At 32.2% G+C, this 17,770-nt stretch overlaps 1 protein-coding gene across 2 annotated transcripts; it reads right to left on the reverse strand.

Annotated features, from left to right (window-relative positions):
• Window positions 1-2,285: 2,285 nt before the first annotated feature.
• On the reverse strand, window positions 2,286-17,289 carry LOC130901706 (telomerase Cajal body protein 1 homolog). Of its 2 annotated transcripts, XR_009060310.1 has the most exons (6): window positions 16,707-17,251; window positions 12,240-12,517; window positions 11,982-12,154; window positions 11,741-11,905; window positions 2,629-2,782; window positions 2,401-2,571 (listed from the first exon to the last, which is right to left on the reverse strand). XR_009060310.1 is itself a non-coding variant. In XM_057813244.1 (5 exons), exons 1-5 carry the CDS (start codon window positions 17,060-17,062, stop codon window positions 2,353-2,355), a joined length of 1,191 nt encoding a protein of 396 aa, XP_057669227.1. In that variant the 5' UTR covers window positions 17,063-17,289; the 3' UTR covers window positions 2,286-2,352. The 2 variants fall into 2 exon arrangements, 1 of the variants encoding a protein (XP_057669227.1); XM_057813244.1 differs by lacking the exon at window positions 2,629-2,782 and having other exon boundaries at window positions 2,286-2,571; window positions 16,707-17,289.
• Between the last annotated feature and the right edge of the window lie 481 nt (window positions 17,290-17,770).

A 17,770-nucleotide genomic window follows, 5' to 3' on the forward strand; every position in this document is an offset into this window, starting at 1 on the left:
GTCATTGGCACTAACATTCCCAGATATAAAATCACAAATCTCAACTTGACCTTTGACCTTTAGCCTTGACATTCTCGATTTGAAAACAAATGATGTATATTTAGATATCAAAGATCATATAGAGCATTTCTATACATCTAAATCTCCATCACCTCATCCGTAATAAACATTAAATATTTCTTAATTTTCGCTGTTATACGAAAATTGTAGTCTAACAATTTACCGAAAAATGAATTCATTTAAATAACTTTTTCACGATATGAATACTATTGTCGCCTTCGACGCTCTAGCTCTTTGAGGTTATTTTAATATAATAATTTTCTATTTATAAATATTTATTTTTAAAAACATTGCACGAATCACGAATGTATCCCAGACTCAGATGCAACCTCTTGTGTGTAAATTGACTTACCTCCTGATGGGAACCATTAGGATCTGGCTGGGTGATACAAAGCGTCCCTTATTTTACCCTCCATCAATGCATGATTTTTTGTCTTATATATGTGGCTGTGAAGAATCATTGATTTAGCTACTTAACTTAAGGATTATTGTATTCATTAAGCTTTATTCATGTTGTCTGTGAGTATTGCCGTATCGCCCACAAAGCGAATATTATTCGGCGGGTATCCATTAACTTCAACGCTATAATCAGAGCTCTCAAGAGCGTTAGAAAAGACATTCTCCACATAGAGGTTAAACAGCATAGGAGACAAAATACACCCCTGGCGTACCCCTTTTAAAACTTTGAAGTCTTGATTGTCTGATTCAGCCTAACCCGTGCTTTCTGGTTCCAGTAGAGGTTTTGAATAATTCTTATATCTCTGCTGTCGATGTTGGCGCCCTGCAGCGTTTTTATCATAGCGTCATGCTTGACGGTATCAAACGCCTTCTCGTAGTCGATGAATGTGATGTAAACGTCTTTTCGTTGGTCAATGCAGTTTTGAACGAGGGTATTTAGGCAAAAAACTGCTTCAATTTTACTAGTAATGTGTATTTATTAGCGTGATTTTGTCGATGTATCTCCTTATATACGCCTTCAGAGAAGATCTAAATAGTTTTGGTTTGTTCCAGTTCATATTAAGTTGACTATCACTTTTTTGTTTTAGATTAATTAAGTGGAATTTAATTTAATTTTGCTTTAGAATAACATGGTGAGAAAAGAGTTTGATGAGATTGTCTACCACTTCTGTTTTAAAAGCAGATTTTATGTGATACGCTTGGGCGTATTTGGAGAGGTCAATAACATTTGAAAATTTTGTCAGTTACATTATAAAAAAATATAGTTGAATAATTTTGAAAGGGTTCGAAACCATAGGGGTAATATTCAATTGCATGTGCACTGTGTTTTGTTCATATTTATAAATATTTGTAGGTTAGACCTAAGTGTTCGGATTCGTTACTAAAAGCTGTTTTCTCTATGTCTTCTTCGGTCATCTCGAACTAATGGAATCCTGAGGCTAGATCCAAAGTTGTAGAATATTGACATCTGCCTAACTTATCTGATAAGTCCTCATTTTGTAAATAGGAAGAATGATATTAACAAACAACTAGTTCTGGTATCAAATTCTGTACAACTACAAGTCCAACAGGAAAATATTGGGATACTTTTTTGGAAAACCAATTTTGATGGCGAAAACCAAGACGATGACTTCGGCACAATTGTCAACAAACACAATACCAATTTCCCAGCAAAAATACTTTGATGATATTCAATGGCACCATTACCTTACGTTCCTTCAGTTTGCCATGATTTTCATAGAGCTTTGGGTCAAACAAATAACGAAGCCACAAGTGATTATCCATAAAAAGCTATGGAAGATGATATAAACCTTCAAAATTTTCCTAGCTAGAAATTGTATCTAATTGTAACATCTATTTTGAGAATAAAATATATTGGCTTAGTAATGTCTCATTCACTGTTAAATCTTTAATATATTACAACACTAGAACGTGTAATGTAGCAGACAAATGAATTGTCCATGAAAAGTTGCTAAGTAAACCTAAATAAAGTTATTGTCAATAAGTTCTAGTAAATACAATGTAAATGAAATGTTCTTCTAAAATTTTGTTGGAAAAATTCAATTAACAGTTGAGGAAATGTGATATGGTGTTGTTTAACTTCAAGGTATATAAATAAAAACAAGAGAAAACAACTTGTCTTACTTCGAAATTATAAGATGTCGCTTGTAACCTTTTGCTTTTTAGTAATCCATTTATATTTTGACTAGCATTCAGAGCCTTCGCGTCTTCTGTAAGTCAAATAATAGCTTAAAATAAAACGCAAATACAAAGCAATTAGTTTATTCGGAATTCATAATGAAGAATATTTTTAGAAAATTATATCTTATGATCTTAGGAACGGGTCGTAGCAGCTTTAATAATTGCAGTTAATAAATCGGGATCTTCTTGTTGTGCTCCTATCCACCACATAGACAAAGCATTTTCGTATTGCAAAGAATTTCTAGTGTGATGTAACGGATCCAAAGTATGATGTTGACCTGAAGCAGTCGCCAAAATGGGTCGGTAAGGATGTAGGCTTACTCCGTTGCAGCAATCAGTATGTAACGCCATCTGTTAAATATATTCAAATATCAATACAATTATTGTGAACAAGATTATAAACTTTACCAATGCTTGATATCGAGAAAAAATATCAGTAGGTACTCCTCTGGCATACTTATGTTTACAGATAAAAGTGATTTTTGTTTAAGAAGCAACAAACAAAAACGAATTATCCTGGATGTAAATCCTTGGTTAGAGGAAACGGTGACAATAATACAGCCTGTAAATATTGCTTACATATTACAAAAAATATTTACATCAACTCTTCGATCAAATAAAACTAGACATAGCCATTCTGTTTTTTTTTTTCTAACAACGGACATCTATTATTATTTCGTACAATAAAAACAGTCAATTTGAGAATTGTAGCTATAGTAATGAAATTAATTGAGAAGAATAGTTGAATATAAAATCATGACCAGAAAAAGAAGTGATAGGAATTTAATCAAATCTCCAAAATGGACTAGATGAATGAATGGAAAGAAATGAAGAACGATACAAATGACATGATCGGAATAATAGGCAGTACAATAAGGAATAGACTACACAGTAAGAGGGTTGCTACTTAAGTTTTGCGATAGACAAATAAAAACAAATATTTATAATTGGATTTGTCTCTATTATTTTTCAAAGTATTCTTCATCAGGATCAACACAGTTTTACATGCCTCCAAAACACGTGATTTTAACGCATCAACCTTCATCAGGTGTAAAATCTCGTGATCAGGTGATCTCGCAATTTATTTTTGATCAGTGGGAATGAGAAATCATTAGGTGCCAAAGGCAGTACGGCGAAAACGTTTTTATTTGAACTGATGTGTGACAGCTCGCATTGTCACGGTGGAGAATACTTTGTCTTCTGCGATTGGTTACTCTGATTTTTTCGGACACTTCTGGCCAGTTTACGTTGATCTAAGGAAACGGTGGCGACATGTCCAGTTATTCCGAAAAATCAGCTGGCCATTTGCTACACAAATCCAACAACTTTTGTTGGATTTGGCCGTCTTGAAAGACCCATACAGTTGATTGTGGTTTCGTTTCGGGATCGTATGTATAGATACATGATTCGTCACCTGTTAAGATCTTATAGACATCAGCTTCCTTTGAGCAATTGTCGAATTATGTAATATCCAACGCGAACAAATCGCGAGTGGAACTAATGCCCAAGTATGCCTCAATTTCTTGGTATGTCGTATGACGATCTTGCAATATCAGTTTACGCACAGCATCGATGTTTTCTGGTACAACAGCCGCTTTTGGTCGACTTTCACCGTCATAGGAAATCATCGTACGAAAATGAAGCGACAACAAGATCGAATCGCATATTGGTAACAGCTGAATGTAAATTTGAAGTAATAAACAAAAATAAAAATAATATGAGATAAAAAGGTTTAAATTAAGAAATAGAAATGAGAAAAAATAATTTGGAATTCTTGATTTGAAGGAAAGTTACATTAGAATGGGATAATTGTAAGTGAAACGGTAGGAGAAATTTCTGGCAGAGCAAAGAAGAGGCAAAGCAAAAGATTATAAAGAATTTTGAGCAGAAATGATACAAAAAAATTAACTCAAACCAAAAAAAAATAACAGAAAATTTTGGACAGGAATAAAGAATAAAAATAAAAAAGGAACAACAGATTGAAAGTATTTGACAAAGAAATGAACATACCTAAAAAACTGATGAGCGAAGAGATAAAAGAGGTAAAGAAACAGCTCCATAAAAGATCAGTAAATTAGAGGGACCGGAAAGTAATGTTTCTGCGTGCGTCAATATTTGAATGTACTTGTCAGCTAATTGTTAATCTAAGTCGTGTCAAAGAAACTTTGATGTTATTGTGGCTTGTTCAATCATAAATAATTGAGAATTACAGTTTTTTTGCTATTTGGAGTGAAATGGTCAGCCAAATACCAGAAAAGCATTGTATGCTTTTGGGGTTTCGTTTGTTAACGCAACAGTTACGACCAAATACATTAGGTATTAGACGTTGGTAGGTGCCAATGATGGTTCTATAGATTTATACTTGGTATTTCTGATCTCTCTGACTCCTAAAGATAAATAGAAGATCAACATTAAGCAACGCTATGATAAGAGTAGAAATGGAAGCAAATCCATGTCACAACCGAGGAACTCTCACATACCCTTAACCAACCCCTGTCGATCTTTTTAGAACATTTACAGCATATTTGAAAGCAAGTGTTTGGATCCTTTGTAATCTGTCCGAAGAAAGCAAAGCAAACCGATTCATCACACACAACGTATTACTTTAACTGGCGACGAAAAATGGATCCTGTATAATATTCCAAAAAGCAATGGCTCTTTTCAAATGAATGAGCATCAAGTATTGTGAAGCAGGATTTACATCTCTTCTATGTGTGGAGAATACGGGGAATTGTTCATTTTTAAATGAAAATACCTGGACAAATTGTTAATGCAGATCTTTATTGTGAAATTGGATTAAATGACCAATGATTAATCGTAAATTATCTGGCTACTGTCGATAAAAAACACGTTACTTTACAGCACGACAATATAACATTGGCAAAAATTAATAAATTATGGTCAGTACTGCCGCATCCATGATTCTCAACCGATATCACATTTTCAGATTTTCATTTATTCCAATTGCTATATTTCCTTGGTGGTAAAAAATTTAAAATATATGAAATTCACTCAAATATCAATTTATTTTAATTTTCATCAAAGCTCGTCTCGATTGGTGCAAAGAAATGCATGAAAAATTAAATCGCGGTGCTTCATGTGATGTTTAAAAGATTGTACCAGGCGACGAATCATGTATCTATGCTTATGAATCCGAAACTAAGCAACAAAAGTTGTTCGCGCATGAAGCACTTCGAAGGAAATGGTCAGCTGATTTTTCGGAATGGCCAGAAGGGTCCGAAAAAATCAGAGAAACCAATCGCAGAAGACGAATCAATATCAATCACGACAATGCGAGCTGTCACACATTAGTCCAAACAAAAACGCCGCACTGTCTTTGTTTGGCACCCAATAATTTCTTCTTATTCCCGCAGATCAAAAATAAAATTGCGAGGTCAACATTTTTCTACATCTGAAAAAGCGGTTGATGTGTTCAAATCACATGTTTTGTGATTCCTTTATCGGAATGGAAAAAATGCTTCGACAATTGGTTTAAACGTATGCAAAAGTGTATTTATATTAATGGTTGGAAAACAATAAAACCATATCTAATTATAAATGTGTGTTTTTATTTGTCCATCTCAAAACTTAGGTAGTAACCCTCATAACTTGGATAAAATAGGCACACTTCGTAGGTTGTGAATATATTGACGTTCATTAAATACAAATAAATTTAATCTGGTTGCTAAAAATAAATGAATAAATCTTAAATAATATCAAATATCATTTCTATCATTTTCATCTATTTAATTTATTTATCTCCTATATATAGAACAGTGACAATTTATTTAAAATTTACATGATCGAAGCGTTGACTGACTGCATCAGGTTATTTATTATAAAATATTAACCCCTTATCATTGTTATAATCGTCATTTGCTGTTATTTAAAAAAATTACAACTACTACAAACTGCATCAAATTTTACTAATATATATTTTAACAGTTTTCTGCAACCAATTAATTTAAAAGTTGTACGAAGATCGAGATTATTTTACAAAAATTTAATGCCCAACTAATCATCATCTTCATGAAGACGTTATAATAGGTCGGAAAATAAAAAAAAACAGCTATCAGACGTAACAGACGAATAAAATTTCAGATCAATGGCAAATAATACAATCAAGAGAAATAGTAACACACCAGATGTTAATAGAAAAAGAATAAATAAATAAAAATTGGAATATCACCAAACAGCCGAAGAACGTCTATAGGTACGTAGTTATAAAACATCACCGTACTGTAAAAAAGGAAATCCAGAGAACCCCATAAGTATACTTTTTGTAGATGTGAAGCTAGTAGAAAACTACAAGGATGTCTACAAGATAAGAGCAATACAAAAACAACATAGTCGAAATAGAGCCAGAAACTAATAAAACACCATATTACAATGCTCAAAATACCAACTCTAGGGCCACTGGAATAAATTTTACATGTGTAAAATGTGGAGGATGATACAACACAGCAAGCAGAATGCAAAATGCAGAAAACCTGCAACATGTGTATTGTGAAAAGCTACCGAAAAATATATATAAAACATTCATCCCAATCAACCTCTAGTTCAAGCTAATGTCACTATTAGCTTCATGAACAATAATACTGACACAAATACAAAATAAAATCATACAAGGTACTAAACTCTTGGAAGAATTCAGAAAAATCAATTTTAGTCACCACTTTTTAAAGGTGATATCTCAGAAATGGGTGTGCTGAGGAAATTTTGTTATAGGAAAGACCCATTTTAATTTCATTCGAGCAATCACCTCCTAAATTTTGTCGCATGATTTTAGTAACACCCTGTATACGTATAGTCTAAACGTAAACAGTTTCCGTAACAACGGTTCAAAATTCTATTATTGCCCGTCTCCCTCCAATGCGGACGAGATATGAGCTTTTTGGTTTTAATTGTTAGTTCCTCAACATCAGCTGAAACGTGACATTCTTACACAATGAACTCCGGCAATATTTTAAGGATACTATGGCGTCAGTAAAACTATTTTGTCTATTTTGCTTTAAAAAGAGCAAGAAACTAAACATTTTCACTGCTGATATAATGCAGAAAAGTAGAATGCTTTGAAAATACGGCAAGATAATAATTTGGCAAAGAGTGCTATCAAAGTCGAATCAAAATCAACAATATCAATTAAAGTGCTAGGAACAACGAAATATTTTACAGATGAAGAAAGATTTGAGAAACTCATCAAAAGAAATAGGATCCTGAATTTCTGTTATACCGAAACAAAAAATGTGTGTTGTAAGATCAGTCATATGCAAAAGAGATTAATCACCAAACAAGTGTTGCGTAATTATTTACGATAGCTTTTACATTAAGCATTCCATCAGAGGCGCGCCCATTCAGTAAAATTTAACAAAAATCTTCCGTAAATAGTACCAAGACTGTGTTGGATCTATAAAGGATGATGAGCATTCGTCAAGAATTAGAGTTAGTGAGCAACGTTTTCAAATAAATGGACCTGATAAAAACGTTCATCAAATTTTTAGAATGCATTATAAAACATTTCAAACAGTTGCTAATTGAATTTAATGGCGCCATGGCTCGGAACAAAAACAATTGTCGTCAATTATCTGCAATATTATAAATATGAAGAGCCATTGTTGACGTGCAGGTAACCTGCACGATGTGCAGGTTACGAAGAAGCAGAGGCAAACATTATTTTTTATATTTGCCACTTGAGTTCTGATACTCAAGTTACAATACGCTTCTCGGATACCAATATTTTATCATTATACTGGGAAATATGGATTTTATCGGAAAGAGTTTACATATCTTTCTATTTTATTTTAAACTTTAGGAAAACATTAATAGTTAATATATAAAAAAATATTTGTAAATTCAGTTTACTTATAGTTATAAAACACTAAATTTAAGGGCATTTCCTCTATATTTCCGTGGACTATTATAGTCCAGTCATTTGGTAGTTCTACCTGAAAAGTTTTCCGGGAGTTTTGGAAATTAGTGGTTTCATAAATTTCAACGTGCTCTTTTCGAATTTTGTCACCTGTTTTCTTTGCTGCTCATATTGGGAAAATGGCGCAATAACTCCTTGCCAACTCAATTTACGATGAAAGTTATGTAATAAATTAAACAATGGAAAAATTCCTACAATCAATGTAGAACCTTTTTTTTGTAAAATCAATAGCTTTAGCGTACGAGCGTCGCAAATTCTACTGGTTTTAGACAAATAATTCATTTTCACACCACCATGAGGTAGAGTGAGTGACGCGTTTTTTGTGATATACCCAATAGGCCTAATCCACTTTTAATGCAATTACAAAATTTAGTCCATAATCCTAGGCTTCGCTATTTCTGATGGGCCAGGTTTTGCAAGTTCATCATCTTCGATACTCAGCAAAATCACATAAATAGAAATTTCTTCCACGTCACTAACGATGGAATCATCAGCTGTTGCAGTCCTTTTGTTCCCCGAGAATAGGCTCTGTATCTTGACAGTGTCTATCTCGTTTACACACGGACCTCTTTTTTTAATTGCTGCAGTTGGAGGTGCGTGCTACATTTTTTTCAATGACGAATTGTGATATTGTGGATCGACCAAATCAACCAAATCATAAGTATGCTCGAGACGCTCAGTAATCGCTCGACCCCAAAAATCATTACGAGCTCTAGCAAGTTTTGAAATGGTGTTTTCCATCCAGAGATTAATTTCTAATTGTTGTATCGTTTTCGACACGCATCGTGAGCCAATATCGATTTCAGTCCCTCCAAGAGTTTGTTCTTGTCATTCTTTCTTTGAATACTTGACTTACGAAACGTCTTTTATCCTTTTTCCTTTATTTTAATCACCTCACTTCCATGTAATGAATTTTCACAAATGAAACAGTTAATTTTATTCGATTGATTTTAAAAATGCGAATGATACTGTAGAACGATAAACTGGTACTGATTATTTGAGCTCTGTCGGCAGATGTCCGTATAAAGGAAGGGGTGGGCGACGCCAAGGCGAATTCCAACACGTAGGAAATATTTTTCGTTAATACATAAAGAGAAATACATAAATTATATGAAATTTTCTCTAGTTTAACTTATTATATAACTATTTTCATTCTAAAATGAGTTATCAAAAAACTGGTTTCGGGCTCCATTTTCTCAATATGTCGGCGAGACGAGATGACAAAGTGAAAATAGGGAAAGAAGATGTCGAAATCTATAAATTTACCAATTTTTAAAATTTCCCGAAAAACTTTCCAAGTAACCCTCTTTTCGAACAACAAATGACTGTGGGAAAAATAATCAATAATAATTGGATAAACAAATCTTAGTTTAATATTCGAAAAATGGAGGGTTAATTTTTTTTTAAATCTAGTATATCATGTTATAAAGCTTAACATTTACTATAATTTCCTTAATTTTTTTGTACGAGCACAAATGAAAAAGATATCAGCGTCAAAACCTCTCAGCTGAACTACGTTGTAAACTTCTACGGAAATTAGAGAATCTTAGAAGAATTATGACATGATGCGAAAGAATTGATTTAGTTTCCCTAATTACCTCGGATTAATATTGGGTTCTTATGAACTTCCGCTTATTTCGAATTAGTTATTGTGGGTGATAGTCACCTACCCTTCTATCAAGTTAATCTGTTATTTCTTTTGTAGTCTTCTAATGTTGTTTGGTTCTAGTAGTGATTGTAATAAGACATGGACACATATGTAGAATTTTTTACTGGCTACTTAATTTCCATTCTGTATAGCCATATTGATTCGATTATAGTTTTGTACAGTAGGATCTTGTTTTTAAAAGATAAGTTAGATCTTCTTGCGATTGCACAGTTTATCTCTTTGATATATAGATCAATTTATTTCTTCTACGTAAGTCTTCTAGTTCCATATTGTTTAGTTTTGTTAGTAGACAGTTCCTTTCTTATATAATCTATATTTTGAGCTAATATTTATCTTGATTCTACTTTTTACTCACCATTGCTGGGTTTGGTGGAGTTTGTTTGAAAGTGTGTTTCATGCCGTTTTGGGATTTTCAAGCGTCATTTGTATTACTGTTAAATTGGAATTTCTTGAACCGTAGGTGATATTACTAAATACTTTTTACACTAAAACTACACCAACATCTACAATTACACGTCTGATGCGCATTTCGATAACCAAGTTATCATCTTAAGAGACTGAAGTAAACTAAAACCTAATACTTTGACCTACTTAAGTCAAAAAATATTCATCCACCAGGAGCTTCGAAATACACAACGACTGAAGACAAACGTGATAAAAATGTAGTGATCAGTAAACGTGATTAACAAAATACTTTCCCAAAGATAGCAACTCAGATCAATGAATCCAAAGATATACCTTTGTGTACTTTTGTTTTGAAAAGGAGATTGAGAGAAGCTGGCCTTTTTGAGAAGGGTGGGTTTAGAAGATCTGTATATGTTCTTTAAAATATCAAAATCGATCATTTTGTATTCATATGTTATGTATCACGCAAAATCTTTTGACTGGTAGTGTAGGTTTTAGTTTACCTTCAGTCTATGTAGAAGATAACTTAGCCATTTAAACGTGCGTAATTGTGAGTATTGATTTAATGGTAGGGTGAATAATGTTTTTAGTATCACTATTACTGTGTTATTATGGAATGGTCAATGTTTGTTTTTGCCATTGAGGATTCCTGACATTATGGGAATTATCTGAGGTTTTGTTACCTACTTTAGTTTTGAGACGTCTATTTTAGAAGTATATAACTTTCAAGATACTGAAGTATATCAACGGTAGAATTTCTTCAATTTTATAAAGCAATCTAGGATAACAAATATTATCAAACGCCTTGCTCACTTTCAAGAATACAGAGGTGCAATAAAATTTTTGTCAATTGCCCTATTGATGACTCAAGTTATTCTGTTTTTTGTTGTATAGTGGAGTGGTCGTTGTCGAAATCCAAATTTGAGGTGGGGGATCCCCGGATAGGCTATTAGATCAAAGTATATTCTGTTAAGTAGCAGTCTTTTGAACATTTTGGATATCGAGGATAGCAGACTAATCAAGACGGTATGATGACACTTCATATGGATTGTCTTTTGTTTTTTCACTCTTTTCTCCTCCAGTTCTTAAACTTAAATGGTGTTTTCTGCTCTATTAGTGTATCTTAGATTGTTGTTCTTATAAAGTGTCCTTATAAATTCACCTGTTTGTTATTCATTTTTTTCTTGTTGCTCTTATCTAGTAACTTTTCTTAGATTTTTCATTTGGAATGCACTTATTCTTGTCCCACGTTTCCTCCTAATTATCCAATTTTCTGCTACCGAATTGTACTGCTATGGTGCAATAAATTTTTATTGATTCATTCACCCTGTGCCCAGTTAATCAAAACTTTAATATTAAATATATTCTTTTATACCAAAAATATTCAATTAAAAGTGGCATTTCCCTTAATTAAAATGAATTTTCAGAAATAACTTCTCTAATGAGTTTGACATTTGTTACAATTTAAGGATGTTGATTCAATTAATTAAAGAAATTACAATCGTTTTTAGACTTACTTGCATATGCACTGAAGGATAAGTTTGCTCAGTGACATTCCACACTTGTACCTTACCATCTGTCCCTCCAGATACCAACCATTTACCATCTACACTTAGGTCTATATTTATCTTCTGGTTGGTGTTGACTTCACGATATAAACAAAACATTGGTCTCCCTGGAACCTAAAAATAAATAATGTTTCAATACTACTTCTACGATGTTATTTTATATATGATGATAATTTATTTAGTTTCTTACACGTAAATCCCAGCAGATAATTTCTTTGTCTTTTCTAGCACCACTGTATAAACGGAAACCATCAAGAGAGAAAGTCATCGTTGTGATACCCCCTTTGTGGCCATTTAACTTGCAAAGATGTCGAAATGAGCCATCACTTTGAGATACAAGATCAATTGTATTCTTCCATGTTCCTGAAAAGAATATCGAAAATGAAGATAAATTTAAATTAAAAAAAAAACTATGTCAGTCTGTATTAGTCTTATAAAAACTCCTTACCTATAGCTACTACTCCAGGTTGCGCTTGACTAGCTACGAGACAAGACACTTGGTGAGGTACGGGGTATTCAACATATTCTCTACCAGGTCTGCCTGTAGCGAATATTTTAACGTTTTTCTTATATCCACAAAATATGTTCTGGCCGTCTGCAGAAAATGAAACACTCATAGCAGGTTCTAATTCATCTTGGTTGTTATAGCCTCTGTAAGTGCATCTTAAATCGCCGGTAAATGCATCCCACAGATGTATGGGACCGCCATGGCCACTAGATAACCAACTAAAAGAGAGTTATATAAATAATTTTTGAAAAAAATAGGAATTGTTTGTACCTACTACACCACTATTAAGAAAATTCTCCACGAAAAAACCAAGTCTGAAAATTATTCAGAAATTAAATTATATTTTCCATAGAAGAGTTTCATACCACAAATTTCATTGAGATATGTAGTAAGTATAGTGTTTTCGAAATATATTTTGGGAAAAACTTTAAAAACAGTTGTTAACTCAATAGTTATTAGCATTAAAAATTGTATAACATCTGTTATAAAATAACATTAGTATATTAGGAAGATATGAGCATCAACAAAACTGTTAATGCTCAAACTCAATACTTATGGAATATTTACGCATTTCAAAGTTGTGGATTTATTCTCACTTCATGCTCTTATTGTTCTTTTTTTATTTCAATTTCAGTTGGCTCATTTTTATTATGCGTTATACCGGATGGATCACGAGGAACCTTACATACTTCTACCATATGTAAAGCCCCTCGAGGAGGATATCATGAGGCTACTAAACAGTGTTAACTAATCTTCTTCCTTAATTTAAAAGGTGATTTGTAAAATTGATGATAAATTTTAATTGGCTTATTTGATTTTTCAAATTTTTTCATGATGCAGTCCACTACTAACAAGCATTCAACGTTTAAGCAAGGGATATAAATTTCAAATATATAAACGAAAATGATAAACTGTATCAAAAAAATGAATACACTTTTTACACCACCACTACACCAATACTAACAATTATACTGTCTGATGCGAAGGTAAACTGTTTACTTTCAGTCTCTGAAGACGATAACTTGGTTATCGAAACGCGCGTCAGACAGTGTAATTGTGGGTGGGTAATTGTAAACAGTGTATTTATTCAGTATGAATATCGTCAAAGGTTCCAGAAATTCCAACTTAGTTGGATAGAATAACAATAAACACCAATAAACAACAAAAAATAGTAACTAATAACAATAACCAGCAACAATGTAGTTGAGTCACAAAAATAACTAAAAAGGAGATGCTTGATCAAGTACCAAGAGTGCCCTCGCACGTATGATTCTTGGGCACCCACCAATGACTTGGTCTGCAGTTTTTTCCTCTGCATTGCACCCACGGCATTTTGGATTTTCTATGAAATCTATAGCTTGGATATGGCGTCTTAGATGACTGTGTCCATGTGTGTTCCATGCCAGGTGTGTCTATACAAACGAACTTAACCTAGCAGTCAACACTTACCAGTTCAGGTAAAGCCAATCCATCACTTTTTTATATCACATACTTCATTGGGATATGTAGCAAATATATGTTTTTGAAATATATTTTGATAACTATTTTACAAATCAAATAAAGGTGTTGTGAAATGAATATAATATTATTATTAAATAATTTAAAAGCAATTGTTGTTAAGTCAACATCAATATATAACCAAAAGCTTAACGAAACTGAGAGTGCTGAAATTTTACATTTTGCTCAGTATGATATTGCTACAGCCTATATTGAGCTTAGTGATTTATTGAAAAAAATCCAACATTAATAAATAATGGATTAAGGTAGGTTTGTGCTTTCTTATCTATTGATGTTATGAAGTTACAGAAATTTTTTATATTGGTCCAGGTTATTCTAGGTTTATTCTTCTTTGTTCCAACACAGCATAGGGCTGAGAATAAAACTTTTAGAGAAAATTTAAAAAGAAAATTGATGTGGCATCGCGTTTTCAAGGTATTGAAATTCTGACAATTGTTCTGTATTGTTCCAAAACATACCGTTAAATGAAAAAAAATCATTTTTCACAAATATTCGAAAAATAATTTATTAGCTATTGCGATTAAAATCGTTGTTTTGAGTTGTTTCACGATTGTTCTTCCAGAATATTGGTTTCGAAAACAATAACTATTTTCTGTGATGGGCAAAAATATTGACATTTTATATCTGTTGACAAGTAACAAAATGTCTTTATCCTCGGGTATTGTATAAACGCATGAGCAAAGATAGATATTCAATTTTAGAATATTTTATTATACAATAAAGTTACATTTCCTTTACATCAAGAGAACAATTACTGAATGTGCATTGCATAAATGCGTTCCTTAAACTATTCAGTACAACAGTCGAATTTTCTTATATTTTATTTCTTCCTGACATTACAACACCCGTTGATATACTTGTTCGCCAATCTGGTGTTATTTCAGCACTACTACCACACGTTCTAAACATTTTATTAGCTATTTATGTCCTGTATGCTACCGTTTCATCAACGTACACTTGAGCGACCGTTGTTGACTTCCAACCGCCACGTTTTTTTAGTGTAATCCAGACTCCCTCAGATTCAACTAAAAGTGTAGCTCAGAGGATTTTCGAAATAAATGACCTGTATATGAGTTAGAATCTTCAAGTTGAAGAAAATTAGCGACTGTTTAGGGAAACTTATCAAACTGGTTTTACCCACAACCTGATTGATAAATTTTCCATTGTGATATAAAGCAGGTTGCGATCCTATGCTGCTGCGAGACAAAGACTTATGTACATTCGATAAAATTTAACATACATACATAACAATATTTTTCAGTGACTACAAATCTCCTGTTTACATCATTCAATTAGTAACATTCCCGAATTATCAATATCTTCTAATATACACGACTAATTTCACAAATTTGGCAACAACCTTGACCATTAATGAACTTCATCGAGAGCATTATTTAAAAAATCACTAATTTATGTACTCGTAAAAATTGCAGCTCAAATTGGAGGACAATAGAGACACTTGACTTAACCACACTAATCAATCACCCTGTATAATAATATCCAATCAATGTAAGGTAATAAAAACTTAGTATATAGTATGCAGCTAATATAATACATACTGCAAGGTGCTGATGAACCATAGTGGTGAAGGAATCTTAAAAAAAGTAGCAAATAACGTCACTATAAATCCTTAGATTTGAGTGCTATTTTGTTAAATTTGTTTTCACGACTGTTGTATAATGTACCCATTATAAGTCTGTTTGCTCGACCTTAATAATACCCATTAATCAAGGCAGTGATTATTGAATGAATTAATTTAGCTATAATATTATAGTTTTGGAACAAAAAATCAGTTTTCAATATTTTATCATGTAAAATACCACTAAATATTTTCAATTCAGTTCTCTACACATAAAAAGATTTTATTTTAAAGTGTATTTTCTTAGACCAGATTAGTAGACTAAAAAAGTATATCTTTTTTAACGAAAATAAAAAGAACTTAATTTTACAAGAATAATAGTGTTTATTTCAAGTTCAGATATATTTTATACCACCCGAGATCCATTCCAAATATGTAAAATAGTAGTAGTAGTAGTGAAATGTGGCATAGGTATCGGTAATATGAAAATTATCCTACTTATTGCAAGTCTGATTATTTGTATTACTTAAAAGATGCTAATATATATAATTAGTATTAATAAAAGAATATATCATTATTTGATGTAGGTACAATGCCATGAAAATTTCATAGTATTGTGTAATGGCACTAAAGACACTTTTGTTTTAAAATTATTAATATTAATATAAGTATTCTGTTGATGTTTACTGTGATTGGTAAATCTATAGTGTGATTCTATGTTTAGTACAATGTTTAATTAAAGTATATAAATATTATTAATTTTGTTACTTTTATTGCCACAAATTCTCTCCCTTGGCCAAATAAAAATCTACCTAGTATTGGTGTTTTTACACTGTCCAATGTATTTATCCTGGCCTTGTAAAAAGTAATAAAATATACATAAAGTGACTTGCCCTTACATGAAAAGATACAGAAATATGACAAAAATCATAATATAAGTGTTCAATAGGAAAACTGCAACTTTTCTCCATAGCTGTATTCTCTCTGTAGACTCTTATCGTAGAATTACCCATATACAATACATCAAAATATATCTTACAGTGGCAATAAAGGAAGTTGAGGGTCTTAAATCACTTAAAAATCTAATTATACCTACTACACTTTCTAATATAGCAATGCTATCTATTTAAGTTTGAAACCATGTAAACTTAAATCCAAAGCCATAAAAACTAATGTAAATTACTCAGAATTAAGTACATATTCTTAATAATAAATTTGTTACCCTGTTTAGAAAATATAAATTTGTTTTATAATTAAAAATGAGTCAAACATTTCTCGCTTAAGAACTCTTGTTACATAATGTTACTTACCAGCATGTAGCTGGATTACCACTATTCATACCAGGATACCAACAATAATCATAAATAAGTCCTGCTTCAGGGACACTAACTGCTGGAATTAAAGGTACAATGGGTCGGCTGCTAGGAATACTGTCACCTGTATATAAATCACTGGGTAGTTCCATGACATGCATTCCAGCTCCCCTAACTACTGTAAGTAGACAAGTCCCATCTGGCGACCATTTGCATCCTTTAAGGTAATGTTGATCATCGTAATTAGGCCATTGTGCTCTGGCTAACTCTAAAGTAGAATTTTCAAAATTGTATTCTGCATATTGGAAATTTGTATAAGAAACAGAATCACTTTCATACACTGCCTCACTCATATTTAATCCTTTATAGTACCTACACAATCAAATTAGAACTGGACTATACTTAAATTATTATGATAAACTCATTAAAGAAGCGTCACACTTAGCATAACTTCAAAATTCGCAATGAAAAGAAAAAAAATTAAAATATAAACAATTTTTAACTTTTTCTTTCCAATTACAATTTCCAAGCTGATAAACTGTTCAACATGACAGTCGACATTAGGTTCGTTCCAACAAGTAATCCCGGACCAATCGGAAATTAAATTAGGACTACAAAATGAACATGTGCAGAATGAACATAAATTAATTAATTATTCCGGTTTTCAGTTTTTGGCCTATTTCTGATAATAGCTGAAGTGAACCTAATTAACTATAATTTATTTTTATACGTGAAATCGGTACTTCTAAAATAACAACTAGTTTTTCTCCGAACTGTTGTCAGCTTATACATTTTTTCGAGTCTCTCTCACCTTGCTTATTAACATATTTAATCCATCGCTTATTAAATTTTAAGCTATGGCACAAAAAACTTGACAATGAAAGAAAGTGATTGAAGACTTGACCTGTTTGTTTTTAATATAGGATTAAGATATAAAATTTCGAAAAAAATTGAAGAAAAATAGTTCAAGTAAATTAACACGAAGTGAGTTAGCTTTAAATAAAATGGCGGTTTGGGCTACAAGATTTTTTCTCTAGACTTGTAAATTGTGATGGATTTTT

This window comes from Diorhabda carinulata, chromosome X (assembly GCF_026250575.1).
Source record: "Diorhabda carinulata isolate Delta chromosome X, icDioCari1.1, whole genome shotgun sequence".
In the NCBI taxonomy this organism is placed as follows: domain Eukaryota; kingdom Metazoa; phylum Arthropoda; class Insecta; order Coleoptera; family Chrysomelidae; genus Diorhabda; species Diorhabda carinulata.

Excerpts from the sequence above, each read along its gene's own strand:
- LOC130901706 (XM_057813244.1), bottom strand. The coding sequence starts at position 17,062 with ATGAGTGAGGCAGTGTATGAAAGTGATTCTGTTTCTTATACAAATTTC. Across the intron at positions 11,906-11,981 it reads TTATCTGCTGGGATTTACGT|GTTCCAGGGAGACCAATGTT; the intron begins GTAAGAAACTAA and ends ATTTATTTTTAG. Across the intron at positions 2,572-11,740 it reads ATCCTTCAGTGCATATGCAA|ATGGCGTTACATACTGATTG; the intron begins GTAAGTCTAAAA and ends TATATTTAACAG.